This window comes from Pinus tabuliformis, chromosome 2_2 (genome assembly GCF_031772625.1).
Source record: "Pinus tabuliformis cultivar Carrire ecotype Pingquan chromosome 2_2, CPIR1, whole genome shotgun sequence".
In the NCBI taxonomy this organism is placed as follows: Eukaryota; Viridiplantae; Streptophyta; class Pinopsida; order Pinales; family Pinaceae; genus Pinus; species Pinus tabuliformis.
This window is the reverse complement of record NC_142300.1, coordinates 739,769,001-739,783,630: the sequence shown is the minus strand read 5'-3', so window position 1 is coordinate 739,783,630 and position 14,630 is coordinate 739,769,001. Positions and strand designations below refer to the sequence as shown.

Here is a 14,630-nt window from a genome sequence, read left to right as displayed (position 1 = left end):
ATTCATTATCTTTTCAATGAGGGGACTGTTAGAAGGTTGGGTCAAGTCATCATTAATTTGAATAATAACAGGATTGAATTGCATAAGGCAAAAAAAGAGAAGCTACTGGTCCCATAGACTATAGCTAGTCTCGTGGACGTTAAAATTTCATTCATTCATTATGTCCAATCACCACTTGCCTGATATTATACGACGACGAAAAAAAAAAACCTAAACCTTTCACAAACATACCAAAATGGAAAGGGTCTAACATCCCAAGACCAGTACCGAACCTCATGGTGTGATGAAAAAAAAGCTCCTATGCCCACCTCTCCAAGATCCCATATTTCTCTGCACAGTCCTTCTCCACATATCCTTATCTCTTTATTTCTCCTTCTCCACAGATCCTTATCTCTCTATTTCTTACAACTTTGTTTGGAGATGGTCATAGAATCCGACGCTTTGTTTGAACCACGCAGATTAAGTTAGTGTTCGAGCATCTAGTGCACTAGAAAATGCGGTTGTAGCAACACAAAAGTTAGGCTGCTACAACATAGTTACATATGTGGAAGTTAGGCACCCTAACTTCCTTACATCCCCTTTCTTTTACAATAGTGCACTCTGCACAAAGCCCATATTTTGGTGAAATTTTAGGTTTTAGCTTCTTTTAAGTAGGGTTGATCTTCCAAGAGTGAACAAATGCAATTTGCAAGACATAGTTATACCACATCATATGGATGTAAATGACGCGGAAATTTTAGGCGCCAATCAAAATGTACAGTTATAGATAAATGGTTTTAATTGTTACCGGCCTTCCTGCGATTTTATGCTTTGGAAATTTTAGGGACCAACTAAAGTGGGCTAAATATGGTCAAACCTTTTGGTCTTATGGTGTGCACCTCCCCTACTGGAAATACCCTTAGTTTCATACATGTTTTGCAATAGGGATTTGACTAGTTAATTCAATGTTGAATTTAAACATTGTGTCTGGGGAGGTGAACACATTCATTTTTCAGACAATCAAGAAATAAGTATTTTTAGGTTCACTCATTTCTTTCTACTTGCTTTTGATAACACAAATACAACGAGTCTTCTAATATCTGAAGCATTTAGGCATCTCTTATGTTATGCTGGCATAATTAATCATGTAATTAACTTATTAAGTAGTTGCTTGAGGATTGGGGGATATTATGCTTGTGTCAAGGTGAATGGATTTGTAGCTAGTAGGTAGAGTTGCATTGGTTGAAGTTTTAGGACATTGTTGAGTCCTACTAATACCTAAAACTTCACAAATGAGAAGGGATACATGAGCATTGAAGAATAATATTTCATAAATCATTTGGTGAGAGGGCTCTTTTCATTAAATATCTAAGTTTTATAAATGTATTAATTCGGAGACCAAAAGTATCGAGGATTAGTAATATTGTTATGTAGGGAAGCTTTCAACATTTTTATTTCAATTGGCACGATATATATATATATACCAATGTTGCACGAAGCGGGAGCGAAGCGGAAGCGCGGAGCGCGGAAGCATCATTTTCCAAAAATCTAGGGAGCGAAGCGTCCGCGGAAGCGTCTGCTATATATATATATTTTTATATATTTTTTTGCATTTATACTCAAAACAAACATCCCAAATACCAAATTAATTGTAGAAGACATGAAAACATGCATATTTTTGCATAAATCAAGATAGATATGGCATCCATGATTCCATTGTAGTTACTAGTATGTACAACAATCATCTATATTCTAGCTATTACAAACATACATCAAATTTTTAAGCATATTATAAAACATAAAACATAGAGCATATTATGATTTATCTAGCAAGTGAGCAACTGTCAACATTTGTCATGTCCAAAATTCAAATAATAATGTTTACAAAATATGTCACTTGGTCACCGCCAAGCCAAAAAGGTTCAAAATTCAAATTCACAAGTCTACAAGTCTAATGAGTAATCTATGACAAAAAGAAGTAGATTGTGAATATATCTACTAATCTCTCCTCCTTCCACCACGAATAGAACGTGATGGCGGGCCTCCACGTGGTGGCAATGAAGAAGATGGTCCCTGTGTAAGTCGTGGCACTGGAACTGATGAAGAAGAACCCCCTGCCGTTGGTGTTGAACCATGGAACCTAGAAACCAAGGGACCAGATGGGGGTGGGGGTGGTGGCATATCAACACCCGTGTCATCATCCTAGAATCGCTCAAAAAATTCATGCAAAAAAAAAAACACTAGTTAACAAAAAAATTAAAAACATGAATTAGAGAAATGCTTTATAAGGGAAAATTGGAAAATTCATACCACAATGGACATACCTGGATAAGAGAATCCTCTAATTGCTCTAGTCGCAACACTCCATCCTCCAAATTGGGCTCCTCTGGATTCTTGTCCCAAGTCAACAAGTCTTTATTAGACTTTGCATCTTCACAGTAATGGGACAACAATCGCAAGTTGTAATGAACATAAACCAAGCTCTCTGCCCGGTCTAAATTCAACCTGTTCCTTTTAACACTGTGGATGAAAGAATAAGAGCTCCAACACCTCTCTGCAGAAGAAGTGTTTACCACCTGTGATAGCACCCGCAATGCCAAACTCTGTAGAAGTGGAGTAGGCCCTCCATGCATGTTCCACCACTCAAGAGCAGAAAAATGCTCTCGATCTTGAATTGCATGCATGCTCGAAAATGGACCAGTGTTGCTCGTATAGTTGCTCACCTGTCTCCATACCAATGCAGCCTCCTCCTCATCAGGGATTAATCTACTCAATGCAGCCATATATTTTTCGTGAACCTCTTTATCTTGGTGTGGTTTTCTCCTGACTCCCCCCCCAGGTGCTGGTTTTGAAAGCCATGATGGATGATAGTATTTAGGTGTCAAAACATATGCTAATGCATGCAATGGAACATTTAGCATATCCCATCGTTTTTCCACCTCTTCACGAATATAATTGTACAAGGTGGTATCTCTAGGCTCAACAATGTCTTTAATCTGCCCCAACATGCTATCCATTTGCTCATACACCTCCCCAATTACTGGTCGATCTGAATCTGCAAACTTGATCATGTAATAAATTGGTTTGTTGAATTGCAAAACATATTTAACCTGTGACCAAAAGTAACTGTCAAGAACAGTGTCCTTGACTTCATTAGCACCATCTGTACTGACGTTAATTTCATCCCATGTTTCAGCACACACCAGATTAGTTAAAGCTTGTCTCACCCTCACTAGCCGCCTAAAGGTGAGGTAATAACTAGCAAATCTTGTCTTTGCAATTTTAAGCAATTGCAACTTGGAGTAAGTGCCATAGAAGTAGTTTACCCTTGTATGCCCTGTGATGAATTTAATGAGCTGCTTCCCTTTCCTGTAAACCTCAGCAATCCACCCACAATCTTTGTGTTTCACAATATCATGCATCAAAAGGTTCAATGTGTGAACCAGGCACCCAGACCAAAAGATGTGTGGATGAGTACGCTCAATAATTTTTCCTGCTAACTTACAATTTGCTGCATTATCTGTGATCACTTGAACCACATTATTCGGACCAACATCTTTGATTGATTTCAATAGGAGATCTGCAATGTTTGGTGCAGTTGCACTGATGGAGGAGGAGTCATGAGATGCAATAAATACTGCACCACTAGAAGAAACACCAAGAACATTTATCAAATGTTGGTTTCTAATATTTGTCCACCCATCTGATACAATGGATACCCCAGAATCCACCCACTCATGTGTAAAACGTGTCAAAGCTCTTTGAACCTTAGCTTTTTCTCTTTCTAATAACACTGTTCTAGCTTTCTCATAGTTGGGGGCCTTGTATCCTTTTGGGGCTTCATTGATGGCCTTTACCATTTCATGCCAATAGGGAGAGCGAAGCACATTGAATGGTACACCGCAAGCACAAAGAAAACGGACTATCTTTCCATCCACATCATCCCTCCCAGTAACATTAAGGAAATCCCCTATTGTTTTTCTACCTCCAGAGGTTGCAAAAGTACCATGAGGAGATGGGCAACTACCAAATTTAGAGGTTGCACTTGATTCAGAATGAGTTTTTTGTTTCTTGTTTTTTCGTTGTGCAGCCATCTCTATTTTGATGTATTTTTGTCTTTGTTCACTTGAAATGTTTGGGCAAATGGTTACCCCCACAGAACCCTTTTTTTCATCACTGTCTAGCACCCCACAAAGATGCCTCCTCAGACGGGTATATGAACCCGTATATGGTTTTCCTCCATGACAACCATGAGGGCACATCCATTTGTAAGATCCACCACCCTTTCCCCCTTCAAGTTTGGTCACATAGTTCCACAAGGGATTTGATGTACCTTTCCCATCTTGTGCTTCAGTGTCCTCTTCAAGTTCATCCCCTTCCTCTTCAAACCCTTCCTCCTCATCATACATTGGGTCACTACTATTAGGACCAAGTTCATCCCCTTCCTCTTCCCCTCTATTCCTCACCCTTGCCATCATTAAAACCAAGAGTGGAATGATACATAGAAGCCAAAAGAACACCATCTTGGAATATGGATATAGGTGGTGGACAACCTGTAAATAAAGGAGCAAGTAGAAACAATGGGAAAGAGTAGGAGAGAGAGGAGAAAAATACAATTTTTTTTTCAAAAAAACAAGGGAGTTTGGGGTTTGAACTTACCTCTTTAGCTCTTGTAGATGAAGTCCTCCAAGCTCTTGCTCCAAGCTCCTCCTCCTTCTCCTAGCTCCTCCTTCTTCACTCCTCCAAGCTCTCCTCTCTTCTCCTCTCCTTTCCTCTCTTCTCTTCTCCTCTCCTCTCTTCTCTTCTCCAACTCTCATAAACTCAAAGTGAGCAAATGAGAAGAGAATGGGGGCTTTATTCTTTTCTAAAGTCACCCTAAACTCACCCTAAACTCACCTAACCCACCCCCTCATGCTAGTTAAGTTAAACTTTAAAAGAAATTAAAAAAAAAATATGTTTAATTCGCTGCCCGCGGGGTTGCGTCCGGGTTGCGCCTGGGTGGCGTGCGGGTGGCGTGCGCTTCCGGGCAGGTTGCGTGGCGCCACCCCGTGCCCGAAGCGTCTGCCGAACCGCGATTCCGGGGGGCCGCAACATGAAATGGCAGGAATCGTTTTTTTTGCCCGGAATCGTGCCACCTCCAAAACGGAATCGCGCTTCCAGTGGGGATTCCGGATCGATTCGCTCCGATCCGCGATTCTGCCTTTGGATCCGGGGGGGGGGCGATTCCTGCAACACTGATATATACACACACATACACTTTTGATACTACTTTGAGAAGAAGCAAGATGAGAACTAGGACACAGGGAAAATGGTAAAAACTTGATTAGAGTATAATACCATGGGAGAATAGCTCCTCGGAAATAAAAATACTAACATTATATGTCACATGGCATCTCTTCAATGTGCAACAATTAATCGGACATGCAATCACTGATATCTTGTATTTTTCCACCTAATCTTCATCCAATTATAGGTGTGATATGTAAATGTGTACATGGTATAGACTACAAATGAAAATTACAATGGTATTTCATACCTAACAAGGGTATTTAAGGGTTGAATTATGGTTAAGAGAACTTTACAGTATTCTAGGGGTATCCTCAATAATGGTACAAGCTTATTTGGTGTGCAAAAATTCTTTTTTTTATTCTTTTTAATAGACAACAACCTTTCGATTATGTTATTGGTTTAAGTCGATGTCGTGTAGTTCTTAAGACACGAAAACATGTGTGATCTCTAGTTCTACAAGATGATATATATGCATTGGGTGTGAACCTTCATGAAGGTCATTGTTGTCAAGGTTTGAGTATGGGGCTTAATAATTTATGCAAATAGATAATAAAGTTGTAGAGATTGGAGATAGGTTGTTGATAGTTTTCAATGTGTGATAATGAGATAAACCAACAATGTATGTCTCATTGGAGAAGCAAGCATCGATTGATCTATTATTGTGTTAAAAACAACTTAAAATCCAATTAAAAATTTACGTGTCCTATCCTTAATGTTGGAAAAATAGAGCAAATAGATCAATAACTTGTGTACATGATACGCTAAAGAGCCTATATGCCATGTCATACTCAAGCTCTGGTGCCATGCAAAAGGATCTTTACCAACCGCAAGAGACCATCAAAACAACCAAGCCACACAAGGACATAGAACATTGAGATCTATAGTGTAGAAACCTTTAAGAAGAAACGAAGTCTATTCAAAAAAATTTATTACAGTGACATTAGATCACTTTATGTTGTGACACAATTTGATAGCTTCATAATGAAGTGAAGGCCATTGAAAGTCATAATTGAGAAATTTAGGGTAAAGAGATGAGATGATTTCTCTAGCAATGATAAATGCTTGTGAAGACTTTTTACTTTTTCTTAATTACATTATTCTTGACTTGATTACTATTATGTGGTTTTTCTTCATCAAATAGCTACCAAACCATAAAGAACATTGAGACAAAGGACACAAGATGTAGGCTATCAGCGAGGGCCAAAACCTCTCCAAGATTGAGAGGAAAACCCACCGATTTCTTCTTCTTATAGAATTTTCAATTGGTGAATTCCAAGACCTGGACCCTTGACCAACAACCACACCAAGACCAAGTGAAAGTCAATTTCTTCTTGAAGATTATGCAACTTGTCCTTCTTTCCTCACCCTCGATTTTGCAATTCAAGTTTGAGGTTCTCGGTCTCTCTCTCTGTAATTTTCGGCCTCCTATAGGAGATTGCAATTCTCCCACGTGTGACTGAATTAGGGCTACTTCACCATGCCTTTTCCTTCGCTTGACTTAGGGCTATCTTCCTTATGTATCCGACCTATAATATAGGTCTCTTCCTTGCCTTGTTTCAACCTTCTTGTGATGACTGTAATTCAGGCTTATTGCAGATATACAAACCCTAATCTCCTCGCATGTGTGAATGGAAAGTGGCCCAAAAACATATCAGAAAACTTCGCTCTTCCTCCTCCTTCCTTTGCTGGTTATCAATGTTCTTCTTTTTGTCTAGATTGAACTTCTTATGCTTGAATGAATGTGTCCTTGAATGAGGCTGAGTGCTCCCTTTTATAGGTTTTTTCCCATACTTGTAAGTCGGCTTGTCTCGACATGTCATCTTGGTGTAGGCTTATTACTTTATTTGAAGGCCGACTTGCTTGTAGCACTTGGACTTGGTCTTGGAGGGTCTTTTGACTCTTACAATGACTCAAATAAATATGTAACATGCCCAAGAAGGGTCTCTCATACATGACAATGACTCAATTGACTTCATGATTTAATGACCAATCCTAAGAGCTCACAATGAGAGCTTGATCTATAAAAATAAAATTCCTTGAGCATGAAACTCATGTCTCAAGCATAACAAAAATAATTTTATTTTTATTCTTTACATTAATTACATAAAATCATGATTACACATGTCATTATGAAGACCAAACCTAGTTACATATTTCAACACATTAGATTGAAGGTTAGGATAGGGTTTTAATTTTAACATGGTTCTAACACTGACTTTTAACAACATTATGGAGTTGCTTGTTAAATTTTCGTATGATATTAACAACATTACCATTTACACTTTTTAAACATTGGTAAGAGCATCTCATAGGTAATATGACGATTTTGACCCTTTGCCAACGTTTGACTTTTAATCAAACATTAATCACTTAGTCACTATATTAAAAAAAACTCCAAGTATGATACAAATAATATAGACATTATTGTAAACATAAGTGACATCTATAATTGTGTAATATCCCCATTGTTTGTTTCCCTTATGATGCAGTTAGGGTGGATTTCCAGGGTTTTGTCCAGGTCACATGAGTCAACGGTGGACCTAGAGGATTTTGGAAGAGTTTTATGGGGTTCGACAGGATTTGCTTGCTATATTTCATCATGAGGATCAGTTCTGCACAATTCATTCTTGGTTTTGTTGCATTTTGACGATTCTTGTAAAATAGGGTTATTATCAAGCATATTTTAATTAAATACGCTAAAGATGTTATTTGAAGAAACACCTTGCTATAATAGCTCGTTGGAACTGGGATGACGAGATCTACAAAATGGGATGATGAAGAATGACTTTTAGTGGCCGAAGAATTTGTTAAGGTAGATTCATCATTTTTTGGGATTAAAAGTGACCTAAATAAAATAAAATAAAATAGAAGGGAGAAGTTTTTAGAATGAAAATAAAATAGTAAAATAAAAGTGCTTCTAGAAGATTGAAGAAGAATCCATCAATTCTTTAAAACGGGGAATCAATCCTTTTGGGGATCCATAATTAATCATTTGTCATTTGTGAAAGATTGGGGAAATTGTCCTCACAGGTTCATTATGCTAACGATGAAAACCTTTGGGTACCTTATTGGAATTGGATTGAAACCCATCCCTACACATGCCTGAGTGAATTCATTTAAAATTCTGTGTATTGGTTCCAATTACCATTTTGGGCCATAATTAGTATTGCAACAATTATTTTGGTGGCTATCACCTCAGCGATTGTCAGCCATTCAAATATCTTGCTGGTGTTTTTAATAGGATTTTGATTCAGATTTGGCATGTAAATATCATATTCCAATTATTACGCCGTAAGGCGTTCCCTCTGAAATGAACTCCCCTCCATGCAACCGTGTCTCGATGTGGGCCGTTAAATGGATTGTTAGACGATTAAATAATCTCCAGCCATTAGATCATCAGTGAAGAACGTTCTGATCAGTGAAGAGTCGCTCGCCCTGAGGTCTGAAGCGACACAGGTGAGTTTTGCATATCCCTCTAGACCAGAGATACCCGTTCTCAGCCGTTTCTCATTGAACATTCCCGCAGGAAAAACTGTAGCTATGGTTGGTCGAAGTGGGTCGGGAAAGAGTACTGTAGTTGCTCTGGTCGAGCGCTTCTATGACCCCATTGAAGGTATCCAATACATGATTTTACATGGCATTTTCATACCCTGAACTCCGGTTTTTAGTTTAATGAATTGCTTCTCAAAAGTACTGTTTTTAATTTCTGTGAATGAAGGTCAAGTGCTACTTGATGGGTTTAACATCAAAACTCTGCAGTTGAAATGGCTTAGACAGCAGATAGGGCTTGTGAGTCAGGAACTGGCATTGTTTGCAACAAGCATTAAGGAAAACATGCTATTGGGAAGAGAGGATGCAACCCAGGTGGAAATGGAGGAAGCAGCCAGAGTTGCAAATGCACACTTTTTTATCACAAAGCTCCCCGAAGGATATGACACTCAGGTATGTGCTACTAGCTATAATAACTGAAAATTCTTTGTTGCAGAGATGATTGATTAGTTGTCACTTGATTGTTTGTTGCAGAGATGGTTGATTAGTTGTTTGGTGATTATGCTTGTTTCCTTGCTCAGTCTTCCAGTCGCTCTTTATGACTTGTGTGTGTGGATAACAACACTCTGATATGTTTACCTTGTCATCCTGGAATACCTTCTCCCACCATCAAGTCTCCTTCCCTTCTCTTTCTAACCCAAATCCCCAGGAGTTGAACTATATATATATATGGTTTATAGCACTTTTCTTCCATCTAACTGTTCCTTTTCTATATGTTAGAGTTTATAGTAGCCATGGTTATGATTTGTACTAAGTTGGGTCTGCAACTCCAGGTTGGTGAAAGAGGTGGCCAACTATCAGGCGGACAAAAGCAACGCATTGCAATAGCCAGAGCGATGTTGAAGAACCCGGCCATACTACTTTTGGATGAAGCAACCAGTGCTCTGGACTCTGAATCAGAAAAACTTGTTCAGGAAGCCCTGGACAGGTTCATGATAGGATAAACAACAGTAGTTGTGGCACATCGTCTCTCAACCATTAGGAAGGCTAATTTGGTGGTAGTTGTTCAGCAGGGGAGCATTTTGGAGATGGGGACTCACGATGACCTTATCTCAAAAGGGGATGACGGGGCTTATTCAACATTGATCAGACTCCAAGAAACTGCCCATGAGCTTGGTAACAATGCAAGAAAGAACAGTGCCAGGTAAAGGTTTTATCCCACTATGTTAATTCAATAATGGCACATTGTGGTTAACCTATGCAATAGTTTTCTCACTGAAAGTCTATAGAATTGGAATTGTTTTGTTTCTCCCATAAATCCTCTCGCCTTCTTTATAAAATTGTAATTTTTTTTGCAGTCCCATAAATCCTTGGGGCCTTCTCTGTAAAACTGTAATTATAATGCTTATCCTCAGCTTCTTCTTCATAAAATTATACTTGTTTTGTTCGTCCTTAGATTAGCAGTTTGTGAAATTATAATTGTTTTGTTTGTTTATAGATCCTCAGGGTTTTCTTTGGAAAATTATTTAGCAGCTGCCAAGTTTTTCTGGTTTTATTACAGTGAAAGATTTTCCACCAAACTGTTTGGATGCCTTCTCATACAATCCTTCATTTTTTTCCTCAAATTATAATGGTTTTGTTCGGTCTAGAGATAAATCTTTTTTCTTAAATTGTAGTTGTTTTGCTCCTCCCATTAACCCTTCTAGTGTTTATTGGTACTTTAGATGTTACTCTGTAGAAGTTTATGGACTTTTACATTTTGTCACATTCTGAATGACCCACTCATTCATCACCAAGATAGAAAGGAAACTTGTTCTGTACCTTCCATAAATTCTCAGTATTTATCAGTTTGAATGATCCCAGGAAGAAAGGGGAAATAGAATGAACATAGATTTGTATTCTCGTTTTGATTTTTTGTTTGTTTGCCCATTTCCAGGCCCTCCAGCGCAAGGAATTCTGTGAGCTCGCCCATAATTGGAAGAAATTCTTCTTATGGTCGATCTCCCTATTCCAGAAGGCTTTCAGACTTCTCAACTTCCGATTTCAACACATCTGTCGATGTCAACTCAGCACACAAAACAGAGAAAGTACCCTTCATAGAGCAGGCAGGGTCATTCTGGAGACTAGTCAAGATGAATGCCCCAGAATGGGCCTATGCCCTACTAGGATCCATAGGGTCCATGGTCTGTGGTTCCATAAGCGCACTCTTCACTTATGTCCTGAGTGCCGTGCTGAGCATCTATTACAACCCTGATCTGTTATACATAAAAAATGAAATCAAGAAATACTGCTTCGTTCTGATAGGGATATCGTTCAGCGCCCTCGTTTTCAATACGGTGCAGCATTCCTTCTGGGAAATCGTTGGCGAGAATCTGACCAAGCGGGTCCGACAGACAATGCTCGAAGGTGAACAAAACGGTTTCCGTGAAAAAATTCAGATTGACATGGCATTCTGAATATAGTCACATTCAGATTGACATGGCATTCTGAAATTGAGATAGAAGAGCACAGGATTTTCTTCTTTTATCTTCTTCTGAAGATTCAATATATGCATTGAGTGCTACCTTACCAATGGAGAAAAGTAAAATTTAGATATTACATCAAAATTTAGAAAGTCATACTTCTTAGACTGAAAAATGATTTTCTCAATTAGCCTATGATATTCTGAGGATATTAACATTGTTGTTATTGGACAGTTTGAAGTCCTTGATAAGCAACTGAGATTTTTTGTTCCATTTTGCTGACCAGGCAGTAAAAGTGGTTACAACAATGCTTTCAAAAGGTTATACCCTAGGAAAAGATACTTTAAGCAAAGCCAAAGAGTTAGACGAGAAGTATCAAGTGATGGACACTGCTGCAACAAAGGTGGCAGATTTTGGCAAATTCTTCGGAGAGATATCAAAAGCAGCTTTGATTACAGCTGGGCATGCAGCTTGCAACGCAGGAACAACACCTGTCAACAGCAGTTATTTTGCAACAGGAGCATTGATGGTTGTTGGGGTTCTTGACAGGGCAGCCAAAGCTGCTGCTAATTTTGGTAATAGGAATAATGCAGCAAAGAAGTAGACTTGAAGTATTATGGCACTATCAAGTTAGAACTGTAATGTAGTGGTGTTGGCCTTCAGGTTTATCTGTCTCATAATTAAGTATGCATGTAATGTTGCTTACCCTGCCATAGTCGTTCTTGTATCAAATCAATTTTATGGTCTCTGTATATGTGTTTAAATGTCTGATCTTTCTGCAGCCCTTCACATTGAGATACACTATATATCTGTGGGCTTCAACCCCCAAATGCATGCTAGACAGCTGTTGACACCAGCTAACATCAAGAAATTGGAGACGCTTCAGACCACTCAAGCGGTTGGGCAGCTTTTTGATGTTTGTTTTGGATAAATTTAGGAACTTCAAATGTTTTAAGTTCCCAATAGACGTGGGCAATGACTGGATGGAAGTATGACTTAGATCTAACACAGTCATCTAAAACAAATAAACAACGTCTTCGTTCTATATTTTTATTCATTCCTTCAAAATATTTGTTAATTCTGTCCTGAATTCCCTTTACACCCCCTTCTTTTTCCTCAGACACTTTTATCTGTCTGCACGTCGACAGCAGCAGCTCTTCAACGGCAAATTTGGGTGATAAAATTTCATGAAGAGGGCAACGCATTAGGAGTATTTTCATTTACTTATTTTTACTCTTTTATATTTTTTATTTATTTTTATATGTGGAGGAACAATGTTCAAATAAATTTAAGAAGAAATCTGTTTCCTCAAAATAGCATTAATACTGCACTTAGATCTAGACCTTGCTTACCCTGCCATAGTCGTTCTTGTATCAAATCAATTTTATGTTCTCTGTATATGTGTTTAAATGTCTGATCTTTCAATTTTGTTTTGAGGTCTTTGATAAATGAGTACCATTCATGGGTAAATGACAGTACTTTTTTCCTGTTGTATAGTTCCAAGATCAAGATTGGATCATGTAGATTACCTCAAAGGCCATTTTGGTCAAGGATATTGAGAGTAACCTAGAATAAGATTTTACTTGTGAAAAGAAAGGAAAATAATGAAAAACAAATTTCATTTATTTCAACTGTTTTGTAAGAAAAAGTCTTAAATGTAATCTTACTTTACAAACTGTCTGTAAATAACTATTTGCAGAGAAGGAAGATCCTACCCTTTAAATTCTACTTATTCCTGTAGTTTTGTAGAATAGAAGTAGCTTAAAAAGGCCACCTACCTTACCAATGGAGAAAGGAGTAGTCTACCTAGGCGGAGGAATGGCCTGGTTTCCGTCACCGCCCGGAAAATCGTCCGGCTCCGGCCGCCGGCAATCCCTCCACCCTCCCCTAGCTCCGCCACCCTCCTTCTCCGCCACCCTCCCCTGGCAATCCTGACATTCCCTGATAGAAAATCCGATCGGAGCTGGAAATCCTGACATCCCCTGACAGATCGGATCTGAGCTGGAATTGCAGCCGTGGAGAGTTATTGCCATTTCCAATTCGAAATGAGGAATTGCGATCCCGCGGGCTGCTCACTCACCTTCCTCCTTGACTCGGTGCCTCCCGCTCTGCAATTCCTCCGCTCTACAATTCCTCCGCTCTGCAGCTCGCCACCCAGGGACAATTCGGTGACACCTCCGACTCTGTTAACGACTGATTGAGACATGCACCATTTCTGTCCTGTATCTGTCACCGGCAATCGTAAATCCCCGAGTTAGCGAAGATGCTGCAGAGGCATTCAAAGAACAACAATGACTTGGCGTTCTTTACATACGACGAGAAGAGAAAGCTTGGGTATGGTACTCAAAAGGAAAGGCTCGGCAAGGACTCCATTAAGCCCTTTGATGCCTGCTCTCTGTGCTTGAAGCCATTGATAGACCCCCTCTACTGTCAGAAGGGCCACCTCTTCTGCAAAGAATGCATTCTAGAATGCCTGTTAGCGCAAAAGAAAGACATCAAGAGGTAAGATTCGTTATCCTGAATAAACCCAGTTTTTAGTTTTGAATTTTTTGGAGTATTGGGTATTGTTTTCCCTTGATTTGGGCAAATAGGTTCCTGCTACCAGTGTCTTATAGGATGCTATAAGGGTTTTCTCTTTGGGTGTTACTGGTCCTCTGTCGGGAATTGTTCCTGTATTAGGGTTTTTCATGGAATCCTCCAATTGGGTTTGTGGGCATTTTCTGTCCCATTTTTTATGTTTTGTTTCGGGTAATGGATTCCTGTTATTAGGTTTCTTGGGGAACTATGCAAGATCGAGAAAGATCGGAGAGAACATATAATTTTTAGATGCGCTGCCCATAAAAACATGCACTGTAAATTAAATATAAGTAATGTCTCTTCTTTTCCACAACTACTGGCAAGTGAATATATAGGTTGGTTAGGGAAACTATAGGACACCAATACAGAACAAGTAAAAACTAAAGTCAAATGATGAGGCGTGATAAACCTTCCTTTTTGTAATTAAAGACCCTTTTGACTTGATAGGCATTAACCTCCTTACAAGATCCGCATTACAATCAGGCTGTTTTTAAGCTGTGAAGCTGTGACCGATGGCATCCGTTTTATCAGAGTCACCTAGGACTTCCATCTGACATTTATCCACCAATGTTGCAGCATCAACACAACCCACAGCCTGAAACTATTTGGTCAACTGTATTGAGGGTCAAGGCTACCAGATTTTAACCGTGTCATCATCACTGCAAGTGCTTCAACTTGCTTCCAGACTGCAGCCTGTTGGACTGGTTACTAGACCTTCTTTGCCTGGGTAGATGATCTCCCTCCACCTGCCAGAATAAAGCTCTTATGTCTGTCCAGGGTCTATGTTATTTTCTTTGAAGGAATCATATGGTTACATTTTGTATGAATGGCACT

General features: G+C 39.1%; 2 protein-coding genes and 1 pseudogene across 5 annotated transcripts in view; all 3 read left to right on the top strand.

The window, feature by feature from the left end:
* Positions 1–14,630, top strand: part of LOC149194778 (E3 ubiquitin-protein ligase CSU1-like) — a 286,100-nt gene that overhangs the window by 185,489 nt on the left and 85,981 nt on the right. The window contains exon 1 of one of the 3 annotated variants that reach the window (XM_089405166.1): positions 13,450–13,721. The exons of the other annotated variants lie outside the window; for them this stretch is intronic. Within the exon in view, the coding sequence (XP_089261292.1) occupies positions 13,483–13,721 (239 nt within the window). The 5' untranslated portion in view covers positions 13,450–13,482. Of the gene's footprint in view, positions 1–13,449; positions 13,722–14,630 lie in introns of those variants that run through there. 3 annotated transcript variants of the gene reach the window in all.
* LOC149194780 (ABC transporter B family member 1 pseudogene) lies at positions 8,707–9,237 on the top strand (annotated as a pseudogene). The gene is made up of 2 exons (XR_016254804.1): positions 8,707–8,881; positions 8,987–9,237. The product of XR_016254804.1 is annotated as an ABC transporter B family member 1 pseudogene (transcript).
* Positions 11,311–12,126, top strand: LOC149194779 (uncharacterized). The gene has a single exon (XM_089407887.1). The coding sequence runs from the start codon at positions 11,527–11,529 to the stop codon at positions 11,821–11,823; it is 297 nt and encodes a 98-aa protein (XP_089264013.1). The 5' UTR covers positions 11,311–11,526; the 3' UTR covers positions 11,824–12,126.